The 27,290-nt window shown below is 29.7% G+C and overlaps 2 protein-coding genes across 2 annotated transcripts in view; both read left to right on the top strand.

Annotated features, from left to right (window-relative positions):
• Positions 1-505: 505 nt before the first annotated feature.
• Positions 506-23,028, top strand: LOC113386613. The gene is given in 26 exon segments (XM_026624382.1): positions 506-579; positions 3,997-4,214; positions 4,592-4,675; positions 6,288-6,463; positions 8,873-8,987; positions 11,627-11,753; positions 13,200-13,392; positions 15,047-15,187; positions 15,488-15,738; positions 16,019-16,144; positions 17,363-17,515; positions 17,689-17,861; positions 17,934-18,069; positions 18,236-18,418; positions 18,557-18,651; positions 18,835-19,008; positions 19,138-19,314; positions 19,425-19,628; positions 19,763-20,005; positions 20,203-20,387; positions 20,451-20,604; positions 21,634-21,745; positions 21,886-22,035; positions 22,147-22,293; positions 22,512-22,668; positions 22,738-23,028. Coding segments are annotated over 26 exon segments (4,239 nt in total).
• Positions 23,029-23,615: 587 nt separating this feature from the next.
• LOC113386612 overlaps positions 23,616-27,290 on the top strand; it is a 33,325-nt gene continuing 29,650 nt past the window's right edge. The window contains 1 exon segment of the mRNA XM_026624381.1: positions 23,616-23,666. Within this exon segment, the coding sequence (XP_026480166.1) occupies positions 23,616-23,666 (51 nt within the window).

Raw genomic sequence — 27,290 nt, 5'->3', positions numbered from 1 at the left:
TATTATCAACGTGTTAAATTATAATTACATTGGATAAGCAGAACCAGTAGTTTCAAAAAAAATTCAGCTAGGCACTTATATTTAAATTTCAAATATTTAAAAATCATTCTTTATTATCTCGAAACAATGGTTCTCAATTGTCTAATTTATCCTTATCTAAATTTTCCATCACATCAAACAGAACCTAACAATTTCTAGTACTCACTGGTTTCTAGCCAAACCTCGGTCAGCTAGATATCAAACAGCATGATATCAGATTTTCATCCAACATATATTTTTGTTGAATGGAAATTTCCAACACTTTAATGCCCAATTTAATACACCAGTAATTACTTTATTTTACCTTCTATATACTAGCAGAGTATGTTTTGTAATTATTTTAACATTTAGGAAATGTCAAAAAATAATGTACGTTCCTTTATTTTTAAAAAAGCCAAAGATTCAGAAATCATTCTCTATTATCTCAATTGTCCATTTTATCTCTATCTAAATTTTCCATATCTAAATGTCGATGGCGTGCCCAAGGAGGATCTCACCATCATCATCATCAGCATCTGGTACATCATCACTTCCGCAATCGTAATAACTTCTTTTCCGATTGCATAACTATATTGATATGGATGGTTACTTATTCATTTCCAGATGCGATTTCAATAAAGATTGCGCCGAGCGAACACCACTTTATGGGCACAATTCAATTATTGTCTGTCATAATAGAAAAAGTACCGAAGGAAATAAAAAGATAGAAACATTACGGGTTTTAGTTTTTCATCTAGTTGAATTATTATAAAAAACCCGATTTTTTTCTATATGTCTGTCCTTATTCCATTATGAAACATTAGCAAATTTTTTTACAGATTTTACTACTAACCCATAAGAAGATAGACCGACCCATAACATAGCGTCACCATAATATTTCTGTTTCATGGGAGACGACCTTAAGTTCTTTTCCCAGGTGTGCTTTCATCCAAGTTGGCATAATGTTTCTAACTTATACTATTATTTGACCATTGTTCATTTGAAGTGCCAAGTATTGCAAAATCCACTTCATAATATGACACTTGCCCGTAGGACAATTGATAATAATTTGTCTGCAAATCACGATTCTACAATTGTGATATCACACTTTCACTAACTTAACAGTAATATTATGATCGCCATGTGTTTATAATTGTATATAAAATACAAATATTATGAAATATAGAAGGCTATTGGGTTTCCTGTTTATTAGTAAATATCATTATTAGTAAAATTTAGTTATTAATAAAAAACAAAAAAATTGGCCTAATCTTTAAACATAGCTGTGTTATAAGTATCATTTATCGCTTGCAAATGAAAATTAGATAAGAGGGAAAAAAACTAATAAAAAACCTGTCATAATTTCAATCTACATCCAGATGAGTTATTTTTACACATGACAGAAGATGATAGGTTTAGATGAATTCAAAAAACGATAAAAAACACATTCGAGTAAATATAATTTGATATGATAATCAGATGATCATGATACGAGATAATGATTAAATTCATGAATAAATTTTAGTATGATACAAGAAAACTAGTGGGTAAAGGCACAACGCTATGAGCGGATGTCTAGGATCTAATCGGAATTTCTGCACTTTTTGCTCTGTATCTTCTAGTCTCGTCTCCTTATCAATACGAATCGAATGTTTTTTGAATTATTCAAATCGGTTGATCGGTGTTTCCGAAATCGCCGACGAAAATTTGTATCCACACACACACGCGTATAAACATACACCAATTTTTTCTAAGGTATGACAAAATATTCAGAAACCTCTAATTTTAATAAATTTTAGATATGAGCACAGGCTTCATTAGTTCGAATAATTGATGGTAATTATAAGCTAGAATCATAATTAACAAGACAACAAAAACAATTTAATTATGAAGAAATTTTAGAATCAATTGCCTTCAATGCGATTCAGGAAGTTCATTAGTCTTCTCTTTAATTATCTTGGTGCAAAAAATTAGTAATTAATATTAATAGTATCATTAACATTCTTGAAGTACACAACTATCTTTAACTGACAATTTGATATTCATATCTGATACTGTATTTATGAGCAAAAATAGACATCCTATCTACGTTTGATACCGAATTGCACCAAATACCAAATTTAAACTTGGTTTCTTGTGCTTCTTAAGCTTACCACTTACGTCAAAAAAATTTCGATATAAATTAGATTTTACCCAAAATTTTAAGAACTGTAAGCTATTTTTGCATACAAGTTTTTCATCCTGGCCCTGGTCCTTTAATACCCTACGTACAACTTCCTCGTAAAATGAATCAGGAAATACATATAAATATTATTATTACGGTTGCATAATATAATAACAAACAGAATTTGAAAAAAATATAGAAAAAAACGGCGCACACGCGGTCAAATAATTATTCATGAAGACCAAGAAGAAACATTATCTAATCAACATCAGATCAATGTCAGTCAACGCACGCGTGTGTTAATTTTCGAAGTCAAAAATAAAAATAAGATGATAACATGCAGAGGATGATATATTAATCGTTATGCATTAGATTTAAATAAATTAATAACTAATATCTTCTGGAGATAAAAAAGATTTTTAAAAAAGACTTTGGTGACTAGTTGCTTTTTCTTTACCAAATTCAATACCCAGTTTTATAGTATACTAGATGACCCGACAGACGTTGTCCTCTACCCATGTCTACAATTTTTTAATATGATATACTAATATTTACCGTTTACCTAAAAATAATAATTATTGTTTTTTAAATTACTCTTCACGCCAAAATGCATATACAATTATAATATGAGCGATGTTAAATGTTCTTAACTGCTTTAAATAAAATGATGAGTCTCAATTCCCACACTTTATTGAAAATTGAAGTCTTTTAAACGGTATAACATAACCATAACCATAACATAACACTGGTACTTCATGTTGGATTAAATTAATTTAATTTTTTATTATTTAAGATATTGCATAAATAAAATTGCATCTTAAACTTCTCCTAATCGATGTCGTGAGGGCCGAATTGTATGTATTCACCTTTACTTTCCCATTTGTTGTTATAAAGTGATTGTTTTACGAGTTTTAAAAATATTATGGAAATATTTAGTAAAATGCAAAGAAATTATATACTGAAAACAAACTATGTTGAAAATTTAATATCCAAATCTTGTGTTGGCGCCCCCTAAGGCGTGCGCTCGTATTTTTCGCATGCATCGCATTACAGGTAGAACCGGTCCTGATTAATACTTAATATCATATTTTAAGAGAATTAATTTGTCATATCCTGTTTATAAGTGTATCATTCAATCTACCACATATATAATGTATTTCATATTATTTTAATTTCTGGCACATTTCAGCTGCTTTTTGGCCAAAATTATGTAGACATATCATTTTCTGATTCATAATCATACATTTATTATATATTCTAACATTGTCTAGGTTCATAAGTGAATTGAAATTTTTGGCAGATGATAGTTTTTATTTACTTTCAATGCAAACAATAATATGTTGTTGTTTGCAATTTTTTCCATTTATTTCTACAATATTGCTCATACGAGTACATCCCAGTACTTCATAATCACATACATCCTAGAAAATTTCTTTAACAAACTTCAGAAAGATTTATCAAAATCCAAATAATCATTTAGGAGGAGTATACAGTGAGTGCTTGTAATTTAATATGAACTTTATATAATAGCAATAAAGCTCAAATTGATTCTACGTTTTAGTTAGAAAACGTTTGTATGTGAAAAAGAAAAGGGCTGTTTTTAGGGTTTTCTCGGCAATTATTCGATTCTTTCTCGCCGTAAGAACTATCCTTGGACTTCAACGAACATTTTAAAAACAGAATTTGCCAAATTGGTCCAGGCGTTGTTGAGTTATGCGCTTACCAACACATTTTGCGATTCATATTTATATATAAGATGTTATTCTTTGGCAAAATCCTTGATTATTATTTTTTTCTTCTGTTTCTATTTCCAGTACCCTGGTAACTTTGCTGACAATATGCACGACCAGCAATTCCCTGAGCACATCAGGCGGTCCAGGTTACTCGGCTGAACTGATGAGTATGATTCAAAATGCATTTCACAACAATAGGACGCAAAGAGCGAATTTACAGTTTTCCACAAACACCACACCATGCCAATTCGATAAAGAAGAAGAACCTTGTCCGCCCAGCAAATACAGGACAGATTCTGGTAAGTAGTAAATAGAAGATGATGAAAAATTTTTTGATTGTAATAATAAAAATAATAACTATAGTAGTGGCGATGGTAATTGAAATTTAACCTTTACTCGAGCTCTACCTTTACTATTACTCTACCTATATCTGGTGCTTTGCCTTTACCTTTACCCTACCTATATGTGGTTACTACTGAATTATCAACTATAACACTACATCCCTTCTCAAATATTTTTATTTTTGCAGCACCATTACATATTACGAAGATCTAATTACTGGTGAATCGGTAACACCATGTTTCCAAATATTTTTCATAATTTTAATATTGTTAGCAAATCTTTATTTTTTTTTAAAATAATTTCAGTAAAATACAAATCTATTATTTTTTTACAGGTGAATGCAACAATGTGAGGCATAGGCATTGGGGAGCTAGTGGAGATATATTCCTGAGATTACTCAAACCAGATTATGCCAATGGTAAAGTTAAATATTAATATTCATATGTTTTTTTTTAAGTAAAACTTCTTTAGGCGCGACTAGGGTGTAAATCTGTGAGAATGCAACGGAAATAGCGTGACACTCGAACTGGACGTCATTCGCTTTCGATGAAATCATTTCTTTACGGGTCGATTGTGATTAGTCGTCGTATCACGTAGATAGAGATCTGTCGTCGTATGCGTGCCGATATCAACAAGGAAATCAGCATAGATAAATAAACATTTTAAGGTTACATGGTAGTAAAAATCTTGATTCAATGAACAATGCCTGAAACAGAACAATATTTTACCCTGTTTCCTTGAAAATAATAAAATAAATTAATCATTTGTGCCGTGCACTAAACGAAAGTTTATTGAAATAGTTTCTATATTATTCGTAGCTTCTATAAATTTTTGAAGTTATTAGAATAGAAAATATTTTTCAGGCAAGACAGATATTGCAGCTGTTTAAAAAATGAGATTATATCTCCAGCAAACAAAAAGTAAACAAAAAATACAAGCAATCAATGAATGTATGTTAATTTTAATTACATGAAGTTCTTCAAACATAACTATTATATGATGAGTGAAGTTGCAAAAACAATATTTGTTTAGAGGTTGTTTAACATAATCTACTGTGTGAACGAATATTATAGAATTTATTAATCAGCAATTACTTCATTTCTCTAATGAAGATTCAAGTCCTAAATACTGATTACAATGACAAACCGATCATGTAGTATTTGAAGTATGACTTTAACTACACAATTGTTTTTGAATATTATACATATTTTTAATGATATTATAAATATATAATTTATAATTTATCATTATATAACTATGTATAATGATTGATACTAATAAATGTGTGCATCACGAATGTTACCATATTACAAATAAACGTTATTCAAAATTGTTATATGATGTATTTATTTTTACTTGAATGCCATTTTGTACAATAGCAAAAAAGTTTTAATTCATGTCCTTGTTAATTATTAAGTATAGAATAGAATGTAAGTTGATAATATGTCCGCCATAACATTGATCTATTTTAAGGCAAAATTGGCCATTTACAATAAAGTGCCTAAAAAGTTTCGTTAAATTTTGATCAAGAAATTTAAGCTTAGAATTTAAATTTAATGTCAGCAACTGCAAACATCGCTGAGAAAAGAAAAATGTATGAAATTTGAAGTAGTAAAATAAAGATTGTTTTAGGTGTTGGAAAAGTTTTACACTTCTCCTTTACAAAAATATAAGTCAATGGATATTTTTATGTCATGACAAATCTCGAAATCGGAATATAATAAGACTAAGATTTCTTCTCAAAGAGAAAAAATTCCATGTTTAAAGCAACCAGAATCATTTTCCGACGAACCCGATAAATGCATATCAAACAAATTCTTCTAAATTTTTAACACGTTAATTGCCATGTCAGGATAAAAATTTCTGGTTATATATGTGACATAGAAAATGGTGCGTTTCCAGAAATTTTGTCAAACAATATTTATTCTTTGATACATTAAGTTTAAAATGAAAAAATTTTCAGCTATTATCGCGATTAACGTCTTAAAAAAATACAGAAAATATTTTCACACAAGGTATTTTACTTCCAGGTATCTCATCCCCAAGAGTGTCCGTGACGTCACATGCCTTGCCTGGTCCGCGACAGTTGACGTCATTGTTCAGACACGTGACACCAACACCTCACCCACACGTGACGTCATTAGTCGCAGTATGGGGTGAATTGTTACATAGGGAATTGGCTGAACCAACTCAACAGTTACAAAATGTAAGTCAATGTAAATGCAAATTTAACACTTTGGGGACGGATGTCCACCTCAGTGGACAAACATACTGAGGCACAGGCTATTTTATAAACAATGACTCAGTTTGCATCGAAAAGTTGAATAAATCACATATAGCAGTTATAAACAGTATTGTATTTTGAAAATAATTTTAAGTTATTTTAGTAGTATTTTTAGCCTTTTTCTTTGTAATACGGTCTTTTTTTTAATATTTAAAACGACCGAGCGCTTTTAAATATGGCAAAACGACTGGTAAATTTTGTGAATTAAGCAGTAGTGAAGATGAGTTTCAAATAAACATTCATACAGACAAATTTTACGAAAAAACTATTCGAACCGATGATAGCGATGAATGTGATGATGATATTATCCAACCAAGAAAAAGAAAAAGTTCGACAAATTAAATGAAGAGTGGGAAGACATTAGCGAATGTGTCGATTCTCCTTCAATAATCGAGTTTGACATACATCAACAAACACTTCGACTACAAATACCAAGCAATATAAGACATCCAATAGATTATTTTACTTTATGAATGAATTATTAGACAATATAATAGAAAAAATAAACCATTATGGCAGCAAAAAAATGACAAAATATACTGACTAATCAGTGGCATATTCTAAATTCTAAAAGAAAAAGGGATTGTATTGTCTGTTCTGACAGAGAAGCACCAGGAGGAAGGCGGCGACCAACATTTTATTGTAAAACATGTCAAAATCAACCAGCTATGCATGTTGGAAATTGTTTTGAACGTCACCATTCTTTATAAAATGATCAAAAATAAATCAATATTAAAAATGTATGCCCTTCAATGACCACAAATTTTTATCAAACAAATTGCATAACATACACAATGAAATCAAGTTTACAGCCGATAAAGTAGATTGTTTTGAAATTGGCGCCGTCCGAAAGTGTTAAATGTATAAACAATAACAATTAAGCTCAATATAATAAACTTTCTCGCATAAGACGCGTTTTTGGCCCAGAAAATAATCCCACGTGTTAGTATGAAATTCAAATACAAATAGCCTAATAGGAACATCAACTCATCACCTTAAATTTCAAATTTCTCAGTAAATTTCATTATGAATGTAATTCTATTACCTTCAAAATAACCACAAAGTTCATAAATGTCTTTTAATCTTTTAATGACGTCTTTTTTAATTTTACAAACCATGTTTGGCGTGTTACCCGCTGTCGTAACTTACGAGTTTTTTTCTGCCCACATTTTGGCAATGACACATTTATTGAAAACAACAATCCATTGTTTATCATAATTAACAGATGATGCAAAAAAAATTTACTATAATTAGGTGTTTAGTTTTTGTTCGGTCGAATCAAGTAGATAATTAATGGCACCTACGATAGACTTTATATTTGCATTTTAATGGAGTTTGCGCGAATTTTAAACAGTTTTTTAAAAAACTTTTGAAATGGTTTGGATTTTTATTAGTTTTGCATTAGTGCAGGTAATAAATAATTTTGGGTTCGTTTATCACGTGATCACATTTTAAGGAATTTCGGACTTTTTTTTTACCCTTGGTGATATTTGAAAATAACCTCCATGCCCCTAACCAACATCATGTGTATTTTTAGTACCTAGAAAAAATTGTAAAATTTTTGGATTTTTTTGAAAAATTTTATATTTTTTAAATTCAGGTAAACCACTTGATATCTTACTATACTATCACCTACGTGATTATTACTCATTCAAAATAATTAGTAACAATAGTAAATATATCAACCTTTATATACAAAATATGAATTTGATTCTGTTTTTTTTTTGTTCTAATGGAAAATATTTTGACCTTAAGTATATCTATTCTATCGATTTCCAAGTTTTCTTTATTCTATCCATTACATTTTAGTACAAGTAAATCATCATTTCTCCATTCAAATGTACAATAATTCTACCTAATTACTACAATTTGCATATCATTGTCGACTATCATGGAAAGAATGATTTTCTCTTACTAATTTGCAATGACTTATCTCTTAAGTCTCTGACATGAAGAAAATATCATAATTTTCTTCATTACTTTCTCATCCACAACAAAATTATATATGGAAAAAGATAGGCAAGGAATTTTGTTCCATAAGAAAAAAACTTAGATTCTTTTTTGAATATTTATGCAAATTTACTGATCAATAATGTAAGCAGCGCAATAATATAAGTTCTGTTTTAATTGTTAACTGTATTGATATCTTTCCTTTTCATACTATTTAGATTTCCATATCAATTAGGTTGATTGATGAGGTTGATTAGGTCTATGATTCAACAAACTGAATACTAAAAGATGGATATACGTTTAAATAGTTTATACATTTAATTATGTATCATTTTAATTTTTTCGACAAATTTTATGATATTTTTTTTCATAATTTTTCAGACAACTTGCTGCAAAGTGCAGACAGCTCATCCTGAATGTTATCATAGAGTGGATGGAGTTTGTATCGATTATATCAGATCAGCACCAGCACAAAACCAGGATTCTTGCAAATACAGTAAGCAAAATTTCTAAATTTTAAGCATATTTTGTTATAATATCTAATTTATTCCAAAACTGCAAAAATCGATACGATAATGTAACAAGAGAGACAACGTTCATTTCGTTATTAAAAATAATAAGATTTTACTTATCAACTCTTTTTGGTATTTATTGCATATAATTTCATAGAAATCCCGATAAAAAATAATCTGATATTTTTGATATTTTAAACACTATTTTTTACTATGGGGATTAAACTAGGAACCCTGTGATTGCAAGACCAAAGCTTGAACTTCTGCACCACGAGCACGGCTAGACCAAAAAGTAGTAAAAATAACGTATATAAAGTCATGTTAGCTATGTTTATTTTTAGTTCTAACATATTTTCAAAAATTCTTCATTCTTGTTAATTTAGTTAATTTGAAAGATTGAAAATCATAAAAATTAGGGAGTGGAGCGGGGCACAAAGATCCAATTCGACTTTGAGCAATTATAATGAAAAAAAAACAAAATACCACAAATCAAGCAAACAACTATCTAACTATGTTCAGTAAAACTCCCACCTACATCAATTTTTTTACAGTTAATTTTTTCTCACGTTTAAAAAACTATTCGAAATCAGAAATATTTCAAAAAAAGAAAATACTTTTTTTCTTGTTCAAATAAAAGGAAATAAGTTTTTAAATGTTTTCTTCGAAAATAAATATTAGTGTATAATTTTTTATGCTAAGAATATTTAATATAAGTACAGTTGTTATTAAGAATTTAATATTTACATCATAAATGTAAAGCGCAGATAAATTATCATATTGTAGTAATGTGTTTTCATAATATTTTCAAAAAATTCAAAATTTTCAAAAAATTTAAAAAATACGTTTTCTTTAAAAAATTCCAAAAAATTTCAAACTTCTAAAAAAATTTCAAAATTTCGAAAAAATTTCTAAATTATCAAAAAAAAAATCAAATTAAAAAAAAGAACAAATTTCTTATAAACATACACAAAGTTGTTTGTAGAATACGCTCTTCGCCTAATTTAAAAAGTACTTATAAGTTTTGCAGTATGTTTATTTAATAAATAATCTACTCGAAATTATTCAAAACAATTATTGATTATTTTAATTTTTCGAATGTTTAATTACGGTACGGGAAGTTCCAGCAATTTGCCTTAAGGAACGATGCCATGCGCCCCACATATTAATCTATCTCTTGTAAAATAATTTTTTTTTAACTTTTTAAATCTTTAAAATTAATACTTAAAAATGCTCATAACTAAAAAAACTAACAAAGGAAGAAATTTAAAAGATTTCAAACATGTTCTATTATCTTCTGATAGTAATGTCGTAAGAATCAAGGTGGAGACTGGTTGTACATTTTTTGCCCCCTACTTTCAAATATTGTTGTTAAAAAATTCTTAACTTTACTTGTTTTTGAGATATCGGTGGTCGACCTACCCTTCAAATAATTTATATTACCACTAGAATAAATGTTTATTATTCAAAACAGTTTATTATCACAAGATGTTAAACAAGTATTCTTGAAAAGTTGTCACTATCACAAAGTCGGAGTATTATAGATGAAGCATCAATCATTTTAACGACACATACTTTATTATTGTTTGACAACGTCATATTACATTGAGAAGAGAAATTTCACCTTTACAACAATGTACCGTTAAATATCTATTAAAACCATTATGAACATTGTATCAAGAACGAATAAAAAAGTGTTACAGTTATAGGTACTTCGATAAATGATTTTAATAAGGAACAATATTTAATTATTAACTTACCGAAAAAGTTTATATGTTTTCGCCAGAAAATACCATGTGGAAATTGACACCGAACTGAGAAAAAATATACGAGTATATATATGTTTATTACCGAGTCGGATTTTCTAGTAAAAACATAAATTTCCCTTCGGGAAGTTTAATAGTGTTTTTTAATTTGTGATATGTTCATTAACCCCTACCATCAAAGGATATGGGGTTCCAAAAATTGTATATAAGAATACCTTATATACTAATTCATGTGAACTATATAAATAAATGGAAAATATAGTTAACAGCGAAATTTTTTATTGGCATAAGTAAAATCGAGCTGTACAATAAGGCGCGAGCTAACAGCGAATGTGTTAAGCTCACTGTTATGGAGCAATTCTGCCTCATAGTATGCGTTGTCATTACAATGTCTTTATCAATAAAGATAGCATAGATAAATAAGTATGATTATAAATATGATAGGTAGTGATTTTATGAAAATTCTATCCATTTGCTGTACGATTAGGCGTAATTTACATATAAACAAACAAGGAAAAATATTATGAGCAGTACTAAAAGTCGGGAGCCAACAGCATTTGCATTAAGATCACATTTTCACATTTCACAAAAATATTCAATGGAAAAAGAAACTAAATATCGTAGTGAAACTCTACTATTAATGTATACTAAGAAACACTAACGCCAGCCTGTTATCAAGCAGTACGATATCAGATATTCACTTGAGACATTTTCAAGTGAAACATTCTCAGACGAATATATGTATTTTTGTATCTCAATTTTCGAGTCACGCAGAAAAACTCGGAACGTCAAGAGACAAATAAGTAAATATAATTATATTCATCAATGTATTTTAATTTATATATTTTTTTAATTTACAGGTCATCGAGAGCAATTAAATTCTGCAAGTGGTTTTATTGATGGATCATCTGTGTATGGAACAAATGAAGAAGTTAGCAGATTGAGAAAATACGACGGCGGTCTGGTGGACTTGAAAAGATGTACAAAGTAAGTAAAAATAGTAACAAATGGACAAATGATTTTTTAATTTAGCTTTAGTAATAGCTTTGAGTAAGTTAAATTAAAGAATACAGATTATTAGGCTTATTTCATTGACCTTATCTTACACATGGACTGCTAATCCTCATACATAGGCTATTATCGGTTAAATGTTTTATGTTAAATGGTACTATGCAGCACTTTAAATTTAACCCAGTTATAACATAAATTTAATTAAATAAAATAAAAGACTAACATGATCGATTGTCCATTGTTTTTTCATATCGTGATATAAAATCATGTTAGCCGATCTGATCGTGTAGCCTTAAACTTTCTGCTCCAGATGATTCAATTGCTCATAACTGATCGAATGCCTTTCATTTTTTAGTAAAAAAAATCAATGGGGAAAATATGATGTAATAAATTTATTTAATAACGACTAAGAGTATGAAGTTAAATCGTGTAATGAAATAAATAAATTATTGGATTTGTTAATTGTATCCTATGCAAAGATTAGGTGTATTATATTTAGTCTAATTAGATTCCTATTGGAAGACCATCATAATTCCTAATTCCTAATTCCTTTTTAGAACATAATCCAGTGTTTGTCCATTCTCTGTGTGATATTTTTATTAGATAGGCTATTTAGAATTCAGTCGTATTTTAAATTTATAAGCTTGGTATCAAACAGTATGATACTTGAATATAATGCGAGTCTGTGATTGCAAGACCAAGAATCTTAGTACTACTGCGACTTATTTTAAATTTAGGAAAAAACTAATCTTATAACAACTCATATAAAAGTCTACTGATTTATACTGAAGTCGAAGTGTTCGATAACTTTCACTCATGTCTCAATTAGTGAGTTTGCAAAAGCAAAATAGTATTTGACGTTTTCTAAACCAACATTGTCCAAGAATATTAATGAGTATATGTCATTTTTGGAGAAGTTTATTTTGGAGCTACAAAAATTGACTGAATAAAATACAAAAACAAATGAAATTATGTGAAAATTCCAAAGATTGTGGGTTTTTATTAGGTGCTATTTAACAGTTACTGTAATTGAATAACTAAAATACAAAAAAAATACAAAAAAATTAGAATTCGAAGTTCATTTTATATCTACAAAAATTGAGTGACTAAAATATAAATATTGAAAATTCTGGTAAAATCATATACTGGCATTCTTATTATCATGCCATTTAAGAGCTACTATAACTAAATAACTAAAATGCAAAAAAATAGAATTTAGTGAACATTTTATATACCGTTTTAATGTGAAAAAAACGAGTGAGAAAAATTTCATATACTGTCATTTTTATTAATGATACCGTTTAGAGCAATAACAAGAGTGACTGAAATACAAAGATTTTAGAATTTTTGAATTTTCAAAATCCATGACAGAAAATTTGCATCTACTAATTAATAATTTTTATTCTAATTTATTCTTTCCAGATGTGACGATAAATCTCCAATTTCAGTACTAATAAAATCCTTGCTGAAAGAACACAACAGTTTGGCCTTTGAATTGGCCAGATTGAACCAACATTGGAACGACGACGATTTATTTTTGGAATCAAGGAGAATTTTGATCGCACAGATGCAACATATAACGTACAACGAATTTCTACCAACAATATTAGGAGAGGTAAAAGAAATAAAACATATATTTTACCTATAATCTAGTCACTAATTTTAAATCAACTATCAGATTTTTTCCTATTGCAATTGTAATAATAAGTTTTTCTAATTACTCATATCATTATCAATAAACATTAACATTATTACAATTCGTAATGAAAGAGAAAATGGATAAAATTACACATGCACGATTTATATTACAATCATTAATGATATTGTAATTTATCATCGATCATTAGTCAAGATTGATCGATCAAGTTCGTTTTTCAATGTTGGCAGTAATTGCGATCTTGAACTTGAAAGAACTAAATTATAAATGAAATATTATTTTCATTAACACTTGTTTTAATAATTAGTAAATTTAAGTGATTGAATTCAAATTCATTGTTACAGGAAGTAAATTACTGTTTTTGTGAATGACTTAAAAAATTTTAAACAGTTTTTTATTCTTGTGTATATATAATACTCAAGAACCTTCTAATTCGATTATCGACATTTTGGTACATTATAAATATGACTAATTGCTCTGTTTTTTTTTTTTTAAATTTATCTTCTAATAAATAATTGTATGTTGTCAATATTTTCAATGTACAATATTTTAAGCTGTTCGATTTCACTATCAAATCTATCTTCATGTAAAGTTTCCTCAAAAAATCTGAAGATAAAACCCGAGGTTCTCCTTGGAGGGCGTCTATTAAACACGTGAATGATTTTTTAAGGATTTTTGGGTGCCTCTCCAACCAAAAATCACGTATATTTTTAGTTACGAGAAAAATGGAAAAATGGAAAAAAATTTTGATTTCTTTGAAAATGTTTGGATTTAAAAAAAAATCAGGTAAAAATAAATACACGCGATATCTTACTATACCCCTCCATCCCCAAAGTTCATATTTTATGATTTTTTGTCAAACTCCTTCTCCCTCTAAAAACCTCACGTGATTAATGATCATCCCCTAAGGGGGAGAAAAAATCGTAAAATTTTTACATTTTTTTTAAATATATATATATTTTTTTTAATTTCAAAAATTATTACAACTGTTAAATTATTAACTAGTAATATTGATAAACAATAACATAAATTTATATAAATAAAAAAAATCATGTAAAAAACAAATACACGTGATACCTTACTATACCCCTCCATCCACCAGTTCATATTTTATGATTTTTTGTCAAACTTTCTCTCCCCCTAAATACCTCACGTGATTAATGGACATCCCCTAAGGGGGACAAAAAATGTAAAATTTTTACTTTTTTTAAATGTTTAGATTTTTTAAAAAAATTTCAGGTAAAAAATAAATACACGTGATATCTTACTAGACCCCTCCCTCCCACACGTGATATTTCGTGATTTTTTGTCAGAACCCCCCCTCTCCCTAAAAATCTCACGTGATTAATGTACGTCTTCTAAGGGGAAGAAAAAAAATTGTAAAATGTTTACATTTTTTTTTAAATGTTTGGTTTTTTTTACAAATTCGTGTAAAAAATAAATACACGTAATATCTTACTAGACCCCGCCCACGTGATATTTCGTGATTTTTTGTCAGATCACCCCCTCCCCCAAATAGTATCACGTGATCAATGGACGCCCTTTGTGAGATACAACATGTTTGACCTAATTCTTAAAAAAATAATTAATATTTTAATTTTTTAAATTATAGTTGGCGGTGAGCAAACCAGAACTTCGTCTGCAACAATCAGGATACTACAATGGTTATTCCAGCAATAACAGGGCAGGAACTTTTAACGAGGTTGCTCTGGCAGCATTGCCCATTTTTTCTACTATGATATCCGTTGCCTTGGTAAGTTAGAAATAAATAATCAAAAAAGATTAAGAAACACTAATTAATTTAGTACATTAATAAACGCAATCATACAAAATTTCTTAACATTTTGATTCATGGGATATGCAAGACATTGCAGAGGGTCAATTGGTAAGGTCACACTTATTTGGTTAAAATGTTTTTATAAGTGTACTAACTATTCAAGATGATTTATTCTAGGTATTTAAATTTGAGAAAGAACCACAAATTATAGTCTTTTTTTCATTTATGATTTATTGGCTTTGTAAATTATAATCATTAATCTATGTTCTTTTTTAGAAAAATGAAGATTCTACCATAAAATCTCTCCTGGCAACATCTGCCCAAGAAGCAACTCTTTTTGCAACAGACGACAGCAGTTCAGTAATGAACTATTTGTTGATTCACAAAGCCAGAGATCATGGAATTCCATCGTACACAAATGCATTGAACTTATGTGGAAACAGAGTTCCACAAAATGCTACTTGGAATCAATTGGAATCGGCTGGACTTAAGAAGGATGTTATTGAGAACCTTAAATTGGCATATGGGTAAGAAAAATTGACATAAATCAGTCGTTTTAGAAGACAAGAAAGAAATCGAAATCAATTTGGGGCATGACAAAAGTCATGTTATAGTTTTTATTATTCACTTAAATTCAGAATGGGTAGACATCATAAAAAATGTCTTACTTCAATTGGCTAACTATTGATAACTTTATTGATAACTCGATTTGGTGTAATTTTTTGTCAGACTAAACATTGCCATTCCTCAGCGACTACATTGACAATATATTAACAATTTATTGATCTTACAATTTTCAATTTTCAGAAACGTAGACGATATAGATTTGATTGTAGGAGCAATTTTAGAAACACCAGTAGAAGGAGCTATTTTTGGTCCAACTCTGTCTTGCCTGTTGGATTTGCAGTTCCAGAAATCCAGAAACAGCGACAGGTAATAAAGTGATAGAAACAATTGAAATAGTGTTCTTGATTTTTAAAAAAAATACCAGCTTTTTTCTTTTCAAGTAAAATATTTTTGAACATGTAACATTAGGGTGGTCCTAAATATGGATATTTTCGAATTTACTTGCTCCTAAGGGCTCAAATGCTTCCAAATTTATAAAAAAAAATCCTCTTCAAGTTTTAGCTATTAATATTGTCTTTTAGATAGTGCGCAATTCAATCAACCTTCGTATGGAAATAGCATGGAAAAAATTTTGAAATTTAAAAAAAAAATGTTTAGGTATAACTTAGCGACAAAGGAATAAAAAATGAAAATACGTGTCATTTTTTATTAGAAATTTAAAAAAATTTGAAAATCTGCAAAATTTTTGAAAATTTGTTAATGCTTTTCATGCAAATCTTTGATTGAATTGCGCTCTATCTAAAAGACAATATAAAGATCTAAAACTTTCCGAAAATTTTTTTTATCAATTTGGAACCATTCGAGCCCTTGGGTGCAAGGAAATTCGAAAATGTACATATTAAGGACCACCCTAATGAACATATATGAATTCTGGTGCATAATAAGTAAGAATTCTAGCAGGAATTCTGGTAAATCTAGCAGAATATAACGTCAAATCATAATTTTAATCCGTCTTATAAAATTAATATTAAGTTGATAAAAAATTTTTTTTCTTAAAGCGATCACGATACAGTGATATCTTAAAAGCTATTGTTACACGACCAAAAAAATTTTAAGTTAAAACACAAAAAATAACATAATTAAGATTTCATTCCATGGAAAAAATTGTGATGTTCTATGATCTATTTTAATTGATAAATTTTCTGAAACTTCTGTTATTTATATATAAACTGCAGTCGTTTTAGAATTTATTCTACTGCTGCATAAATTGATATCAAAAGTGGTTTTCGCATAACATGAAATGCTAGTATGTTATATAAGCAATTCAGTCTGTCTGTACTGCTTTACTTTTACTTTATATTGAATGTTAAGTAACATGAGAAAATTGCCATTCTAAATGATGCTATCCATAACTCTCAAAATGCAGACAAATGATTAAATTTACCATTTCTTATACTTGACATATGGAAAATTTATTACGACCCATTTTATGTTAGTTACACAATTTGAAATTGACTTCTCTTCAGTATGTCTACCACATTTTATAAGTATATTAGTTTATATTTTTGTATTTTTTTTTCTTAGATTCTGGTACGAAAATGATTTACCTCCATCATCCCTGACAAATGAACAATTGCAAGCTATAAGAACTGTAACTTTAGCAGGACTTTTGTGTTCACAAGGAGAACGAAAACAAAGAATTCAACCCAAAGCTTTCATCACAGAAGATCCCTACTTGTAAGTAAAAATACAAAAAATCTTAAGATCGGGTTTACAAAACATTTACTGAAAAAGTACCTATATTGATTGTCTCAATACTATTTTGATTTGGTCCAAATCCAAGTTCAGTTCACAAAGCTTTTAAATTGGTATGTCCAGAAATTTAAAAAGTTTCTTTTTTTATTTTTAAGGAATGCTGGTCTCCTATGCAACCAACTACCCCATTTACAATTGTCTGCCTGGATGGACGCCGACCACATGTCTTTAAGTGATATTCCTGAAGATTTATTAATGGATGCCTTAGAAAAGCCAAACAAGATATGATCAACAGGAGAAAAGCAAGAGTACGAAAATTGGGAAAGAAGTAAGAAAATTTGCAATAATTAAGATCAAGTACCAGTTCATCAGCAGAATAATTTTCTACTATTTATTTTAGTGGGTGGTCTGGATCCAAAATCACCAGCTGGTACAGCTGCAGCTTTCAGCAAAGCAAACAGACAAGCTTTGGCTTTGGCTAATTCTTCACACTTTTTGGAATTTACTTCTAATGAAATTTTGAACTCACTAAACAGGTAATATCTTCATTGTAATTTTATAAATAGTTTACCAGAATATTTCATCATCCCATATACCCATGAGCTGATTTTCTGTAGCTTTAGGAAGATTTTTCCAATGAGAACCTCCTTTGATTTCTGATGATAATTGATACTTATTCTAATCACTATTTATTTTTTTAAGGAGGCGTAAACGCCAAATCTTCAACGACAACAATCTAGGCTTCAACAGTGCTTTTACACGAGAAGAATTCACCGACAGTTTGCAAAGTGTTGATGTTAGTTCACTTTTGGGTTCAGTAGCTCCCACATTGGAGACTGAATGTGAAGAGTTTGGCACCACTTGTGATATTAGCACACCATTCAGGTAAATAATAAAAAAATGTGCTTTTGGCTTTATCTAAAAAATAATGTAACAGATAAATGATAACACACCTTGCATAGTAAACTAGTCATAGTCAACTTCCATGTTATGTGTATTTTAAATAAAATGCTATAATTTCAGAACATTCAGTGGTCACTGCAACAATTTGAGATCTCCAACACTTGGAAAAAGTTTGACAGTATTCTCTCGGTTACTGCCAGCTCAATATGAAGATGGTATGATACAAAAATATTTTCCTTTTATTGCATACGTTTAATAAATTCAAAATCAGAAGTACCAGACTCAATAGGGCAAACTAATTATCATTTGAATTTCTTCGATTTATTTTTATCTTAAAATTACATTCTTTTCAATTCGGCAAAATAATTTATAGACTTATCACAAAATTTCGTTTCAAGGTTTATCCCAGCCTAAAATCACTGGAGAATCAGGTGCACCTTTACCATCACCTCGAGTAGTATCAACATTGATCCATCCAGATATCTCAAATCTTCACACCAGATACTCAATGATGGTCATGCAATATGCTCAATTCTTAGATCATGATCTTACCATGACTCCCATCCACAAAGGTAAAAATTGACACAAAATTTTTTAAATTTCTGCATTCTAATAGTTCTACTTATATTGAATTCAGAAATATAATATTTCTATTGAGTTGGTACTATAATATATTCAACGTGTGTGTTTTATCATTTCAGGTTTCCACGAATCCGTACCAGATTGCAGACGTTGTGATTCACCTAGAACTGTGCATCCTGAATGCAATCCTTTCCCAGTTCCACCAGGAGATCATTATTATCCTGAAATCAATGTGACGAGTGGTGAAAGAATGTGTTTCCCATTCATGAGATCTTTACCTGGACAACAGCAACTAGGTATTAAGAATGAAATTACAAGGACAATGACAGACTGAAATTGATTTCAACATTTCAATGCCAAGTTTTTCTATTTTGTGATCTTCTATAAGTATTTTTTAATTCTTAAGGTCCTCGTCAGCAAGTCAATCAAAACACTCATTTCTTGGATGCATCTCAAGTTTATGGTGAAAATGTTTGCGTATTCCGTGATCTGAGAGGATATGGAGGTCGTATGAACTCTACAGCTCATCCTAGAAGAGGCAAAGAACTTTTACCAAGGAGTCCTGTTCATCCTGAATGTAGGGCTGCTAGTGGATACTGTTTTATAGCAGGTAAAATAATAATAAAATCAATTTTATATGGTATTCATCTTATGTATAACACTGTCGCAGATTTTTTGCTCTCTTGAATAATAGTTATAGACATGTAATTCAACTCTTTAATTTTAAATTATCCTTTTCCCCAGGTGATGGAAGAGCATCAGAACAACCAGGTTTAACAGTGATCCACACAATATTCTTAAGAGAGCACAATCGTATAGCTGAAGGTCTTCGTCAAGTAAATCCTCATTGGAGTGAAGATTTGATCTTCGAACACGCCAGGAGAATTTTGATTGCTCAAAACCAACATATCACTTATAATGAATTGCTGCCTAGATTGTTGAGTTGGAACGCTGTTAATTTGTACGGACTTAAACTATTACCTCAAGGTAAGCAAAAGACAAAAAAATCATTCTTCGATTTTTCCCAATATTTATCTCCTACACAACTCAACTTATATATTATAATTATAATGATGGGATAATTAAGACTGCACTGTAGCCTCAATTGTTTACCAATTACCATTGGCGATTGGTCAATTGTAATTAGTTGGTTAATGTTATAATTTGTTTCTTTTCTGTTTCAGGTTATTATAAAGAATACAATCCATCTTGCAACCCAACAATCCTGACAGAGTTTGCCTCAGCCGCCTTTAGAATTGGCCATTCCTTACTAAGACCTCATCTGCCCAGATTGAGCCCTACACATCAACCCGTCGACCCACCAATATTGCTCAGGGATGGTTTCTTCAAAACTGATATGCTGATGCAGGTAAATATACAATTTTTAATAAAAACGAGTTGTTCAATTTTACCCTATCATTTAATTTCCTAGCCCTTCATGATTGACGAAATGGCTAGAGGTTTAGTAGCAACTCCAATGGAAGCCCTCGATCAATTCATTACTGGAGAAGTCACAAACCATTTGTTTGAAGATCGTAAAATACCATTTTCTGGAGTGGATTTGGTAGCTTTGAATTTGCAAAGAGGTAAGACTATGATATTTGAAATAATTAATAATAGAAACAAAACTGTTGGGGCAATTCTACCGTAACAGAGCAGATAAAGTCTATCTATTTGTCGTGCGATCAGGCACATTTTACATGTAAACAAGCAAGAAATTCCTTGCTAAAATCCTTCCTAAAATTCTGTTATCATAAGATTATTCTTTGCTTGTTTATATGTAAAATTCGCCTGATCGCACAGCATTTTCATAATTTAATACCTAAAACAAGCATAAAAGAGCGTTGCCATGACAACGCTATTTTATGAGCTCTGTTACGACAGAATTGCCCCCTTAATTTGCTCGTCAGTAGAGTCCTTTATTTGTGTTTTTCGTGTCCTTAATTAATTTGCTCATCAGTATAGTCCTCTTGTATATATTCAAGTTCCTATTTAATTTGCTCATCAGTAGAATCCTTTTTTGTAAATTTCATGTTCTCATTTAATTTGCTTGTTAGTAGAGTCCTTTTTTGTATTTTTCAAGTTCTTATTTAATTTGGTCGTCAGTAGAATCATTTTTTGTAACTTTCATGTTCTCATTTAATTTGCTTGTTAGTAATGTCCTTTTTGTATTTTTCTTGTCCTTATTTAATATGCTCGTCAGTAGAGTCCTTTTTTGTATTTTTCATGTCCTTATTTAAATTGCTCGTCAGTAGAATCCTCTTTTGTAACTTTCATGTTCTCATTTAATTTGCTTGTGAGAAGAGTCCTTTTTGGTATTTTTCTTGTCCTTATTTAATTTGCTCGTCAGTAGAATCCTTTTTTGTAACTTTCATGTTCTCATTTAATTTGCTTGTTCGTAGAGTCCTTTTAGAATCCATTTTTGTAACTTTCATGTTCTCATTTAATTTGCTTGTTAGTAGAATCCTTTTTTGTATTTTTCTTGTCCTTATTTAATATGCTCGTCAGTTGAATCCTTTTTTGTAACTTTCATGTTCTCATTTAATTTGCTTGTTAGTAGAGTCCTTTTTTGTATTTTTCATGACGTTATTTAATTTGCTCATGTTGAATTCCAGGACGTGACCATGGAATTCCATCTTACAACAATTACAGAGCACTTTGCAATTTAAAGAAAGCGAGAACTTTTGAAGATTTGACCAGGGAGATCCCACCAGAAGTTATCACGAGGTAGGAAAAATAATAATTGTCATATTAGGGCTAAAAATATTCAGACAAAAGTTAGACAAAATTCTTTCAGTATTGTAGTGAAGCATCCAAATCTTTGTCAAATAGAAGTAAAAAATATGTTTATGTTGTATTTTTTTAAGATTGAAGAGAATCTACGCCACGGTCGATGACATTGATCTATTCCCTGGTGGAATGTCAGAAAGACCCTTGCAAGGAGGTTTGGTAGGACCTACATTTGCCTGCATCATTGCCATACAATTTAGACAATTGAGAAAATGCGACAGATTTTGGTAAGTTAAAAATACCATCAACCATCAAAATGTTTCCTCCACATTTAATTGAAATTTCAATTTTTTGTCAGTCAAAAGTATTTTTGATTAAGAAAAATTTTACATTTTTAGGTACGAAAACGAAGATCCGGTTGTAAGGTTTAGTGAAGCACAATTGGCAGAAATTAGAAAAACGACATTATCGAAAATTCTTTGCGAGAACATGGATGTTCCTGGTGATATGCAAAGAGCTGCTTTCGATTTACCCAGCAACTTCTTGTAAGTGAATAATTCCAGAACCATAATTTTTTCTTGTCAAACATTTGCCATTGCCATTATTATCATCAACTCTAAAAATTCACCCATCGATTATTATTATCAACCCTAAAAAATTACTCATCAATTTTTCAAGAAACAAACATGTATTTAGAAATATTTGAAGTCGATCATTTTTTTTTCAAAGATAACAATCTAATGTTTTGATTTTTAATTTTCAGAAATCCTCGTGTACCATGCAACTCCATGCAACAAATCAATTTGGCATTCTGGCGTGACAATGTTGGCCACAGCTGCCAAATTGCTGGAAGAACAATTGGTTTGGGAGAATCAGCTTTCCCGTCACCTTGCACATCGTGCGTTTGTTCCAACGAAGGGGTAAGTTTAAAAAACGAAAGAAAAACATATATAGTTACCTATATAATACCATATATCCTTTATCCCTAGGCTCAGTGTGCTTCCCTCAGAATCACCGACTGCGCCCAATTAGCGAGAGAATGGAGCCGCGAACAAATCCTGGCCGACGATGTTTGCAGTGCCCAATGTGGTTTGGTTTTGGCTTCAACTCCTAGCAGAAACAACAATTTCCAACCAGGAAGAAGTCAGAATAATTTGAGACAGGTGCAGATACCTGGCCTGGTGCCACCAGCTCCGAGACATCCGAGAAACCAGAGACAATTCGCACCGATCAACTTCCAAGGATTCAAGTTGCCTGATTTGTCACCATTTATAGGATAATTGGTAATAGGCAGGTAGAAGTCAGATAGATGAGGTGATAATTAAAATTTTGCTAGGGAGTACCAGAGATACCAATTTAAATTTTATCAATTGAGTGGTAATAAGAAATTATTTTCTTTATTATTTTTGACAAAAACATGACCAGTTTTATACTATTGAGTAGCTAATTCTTTTTTGTCTTTGCTCGATCCAGCGTTTTCCACATAAAAACTAACCTCCAAATGTCACAAATGACAAATAACAATGTTATATATTATCATAAGTGCGACTTTTTGTTGTCAATTTGATAACACATGTATAAAGTGGAATTAAATTTAATATTCAGACTTGGTGCATTTTGGAGGTTAGGTTTCATGTGTAAAACGAGTAAAGACATAGCTGTAACTATTTTATACCAAAAATTGGCCTCTAAATATGAACATATTTCATAGGACAATTTAACTTATGCAAATGAGTGCTATCAAGAAACTATTGCCTTTGCTGTTTGATCGAGCATTTTCCACATAAAAACTAACCTCCAAATGGCAAAAATGTCAAATAACAATGTTATCATGAGTGAGACCTTCTGTTGTCACTTTGATAATAACATGCGTGAAGTGGAATTAAGGTTAACATTCAGACGTTTGTGCCATTTGAAGGTTAGGTTTCATGTGTAAAACGCGTAAAAACATAGAAATTTGAGCGTAAAAACATTTACCGAAAATTGGCGCCTATATATTTGAGTCTCAAAGTTTTAAGTTGAGTAAAGTTAAAGCATATTGTACAACCCCTTTAAGACGATCGTTTCTAATATAATTTCCCGTTTAATACGCTGTTTTCAGACTTTGGTCACAGCATTTTGAAACAAAATTTTGAATATTTTTTCCAAGTTCTAGTAAATAGTCTTAGCGGGGTTTACTATAAATAAATTGAAAATAAGAGAAAAAATTCTTGACCATATAGTGAGAATATTCTAACAAATTGTACTTAAAAATTTAATATTTTTTTAAAAAATCAATTTGACTAGTAAAATTATTTTTAATGAAAATTTCTGTGTTGTGTGAAACCAACGAATATATTTTTTATTATTAAAAAGTCCTCAATTTTTGGATATCTTGAATTTGAAGATAAACAATATAAGTTTTTTGAACTTTTTATAAAATCTACACTGCCTCAAACGTGTTTGACTAAAATGTATATTACCTTTTATTTTACCTTTATTATTTTCCAATAATAAATCAAAGAAAATTTAAATTTTAATTAGATAAAAAATTTCAGATGTCTGTATAAATTTTGTTGGAACATTAAGTGAAAAATATTTTTCAAAATGATGAAAAGGTATTATAAAATACTAGCAAAATGTTTTATTGATTATAAGATGAGATGATGTCACTAAAAATAATTATTTGCAAAAGGAAATTTAATAAATCCAGTACTGATGAAGAAAATATGGAATTAAAATAAACAGATACTTTGCCTGTTCATTTCTCTTAAATTTATATAAATACAATTTTAAAAAAAATATTTACTCAAACTTTTGTTGAAAATTAGTCAATGAATGTATTTTGTTTTACAATACAAAATTGTCAATGGCTATTAAAAATCTTCATCTGAGTTTTGTATCTTCTACAATAACATTTTTTCTGACATCATCTCCAAAAGATTTTTGCATTTGATTATTATATAGGTATTACCATTTAGATTTTAAGATGTTGTAAATACACTATATAAATTATAATCACTTTTATATTAATTAAGCAACTATAATCAATATTTGTGCCTAAAAAAGTCAATATATAAAAATTGCTGATAAAATATTATTATTGAGTGGCACACAGTAAATAACAGTTGTTATGAAAAAGGCATTATTTACTTAATGTAATAATTTAATTCTATAATATTTTTTTATAATTATGATATATTTGATAAGAATGCCATGTGTAAGTCTGTATATATAAAATTGTATATTTATAATTATGTTTAGTTTTATAGTTTGCAAAAAATAGTCTTTAAGTGTTAAGTGTTTGTTAAGAATAAGCTTGTATTGTTGTAATATATATTATGTAATCTTGTACTATTTTATTTATAAGATATTATTATGTCACAATAAAATTTATTTTGTAACTTCAAATATAGGTTTCATTGGTATAATAGATTTTGGTGAACTTTTGTAGAGATTTTGGTAAACTTGCTTAAAATAAAGGCAAGAAGAGTGAATATATATTTTGCAATAAATTCTGATAATTTCAGAAAACTCACAAATAGATATTGGCAAAAAAGAGTGCGCGTAAGATTCAAACGCGATTGAAGTAAAACTTTTTTGTTATCGAATACAGATTTCTACGTATATGACATTTCTAACAATATGCTTCACGGTTTGACATATATGTGACGTACGCATTCAACCAAAGACGCTCACGTGACACGACGACCAATCACAATCGACCCGTATAGAAATAATGATCTCATCGAAAGCGAATGAATAACAGTTTGGGCGTAACGCTCTTCCGTTGCATTATCACGGATTTACTAGTTTTACTTCAATAAATGTTTTTTTTAATATTATGTATTTTTTATATTTTGTGAAACCCAAAAAAATTTTTGTGAAACGGGGCACCGCCAAGGTACCTGGTAAATACCTACTTGCGAGTAGTAAAATATTTGTGACTATAATACAAAAAATCAAAACTAAGAAAAAACTTTAAAATTTTTTGAAAACTGAAATATTAGATTTTTGAAATTTTTGTATTTAACTTTTGTTTCAAAATGAAACACTTTTTCATACATAGAATTTTTCTGAAAGTTTTGAACTTTTTTTAAAACAAAAGCTGGAGATGAAATATAGAAGCGCGTAAGCGTCTCGTCTACGAAGAAACATTGGTACGGAACCCATAGAAATCTAAACCAAATTTGTGCTTAAAAAATATCTGATAATTTGATGTGCGTATCTCTAATTATCATTTTTGTGCATATGCCAAATAGAGCATTTTTTTTACTTTTCTCATTGGATCTCCAAAACCGCTCGACCTGCCTTCTCAAAAATAAAATCAGTTTTTCATTTACTATAACTTACCCTACGAGAAGTTAATTATAATGCATGTATTATAATTACAAGCACTAAAATTAAAAAGGTTTTGCTCCTAAACACATGGGATTTAAAAAGTTTTTGAACATACAATGTATTGCTTCGAGATACGAGCGATTCGGCATGCGAGCGTGGTTACACAAACATGCCATCATGATACTCTTAAATTCCAAATACCAATACTAAATTTGTAAGGAAGTTGGTCAACGTGAATGCTATAGCATTCATTTTCATTGTGATGAGGCAGAATGACATGAATGTTATAGCATTCAAATTTTAAAGTCAATTATTTTAAATTTAATTTTATCGTGTTTATGTTATTATTATATCTGTCCAGTATAATATTTGTAACTATAATACAAAAATTAAAATTTTGAACTTTTTTTAAAGCAAGAAAGCATTGGATCTTCATTTCAGGTAATGACTCACTGATTCCTTAAATATTTTCGTATTATCTTATCTTTTCATGCAGTCACTATTTAGTTTGAACAAGCACATTGCGTATAATAGAAGCGTAAACCTTGACGTGGATGCTATGGCATTCATGGTATACAACCCTTTTCCACTCGGATGCTGCCGCTCCGGCGGCAAAATTCATATGAATCTCGGAATTTGCTAGTGGAAAGGGTTGATCGTTGTATACCAGGAATGCTATAGCATCCACGTCAAGTTTTACGCTTCCATTTTACGCAGTGTGCTCGTCCAAGCTAATAAGTGACTGCGTGAAGAGATAAGATAATACGAAAATACCTAAGAAAACGTTATATGAAAAGTTATAGGAATATGATAATCTTACTGAATTATCAAAACCATATCAAAACCAGTTTGCAAATAAAATGAATGAACATTTTTGTTCTTTGCTGAAACTTTTACTGCTTGCGAACCTGTTATTACTATTTTTATAGTATTTGTAAAAAATGCGGCAGCCATTTCGGATGTTTCACATAATGTTCATTAATCATATAAAATATCTAGGTTGACACCATAAAAATCACGTATACCTACGTTTTATAAAATTTACATGCTGGTAGACATTTTTAAACCAAAAGAAACAAATTAAGGCCTATATAAAAAGACATATATACATATGTTTGTATCCACTAACCTTAGACATCCACAATTATCCGCATTTGTTGTCATGTGTTATGCATCCAATTCTTCTCATAATTCACACATTAAAATAGAATGATTACATTTT

Source organism: Ctenocephalides felis, unplaced genomic scaffold (assembly GCF_003426905.1).
Source record: "Ctenocephalides felis isolate EL2017-DRISC unplaced genomic scaffold, ASM342690v1 CF-g0.4_SCAFFOLD_03571, whole genome shotgun sequence".
Taxonomy (NCBI): domain Eukaryota; kingdom Metazoa; phylum Arthropoda; class Insecta; order Siphonaptera; family Pulicidae; genus Ctenocephalides; species Ctenocephalides felis.
This window is presented reverse-complemented; position numbering and strand designations above follow the sequence as displayed.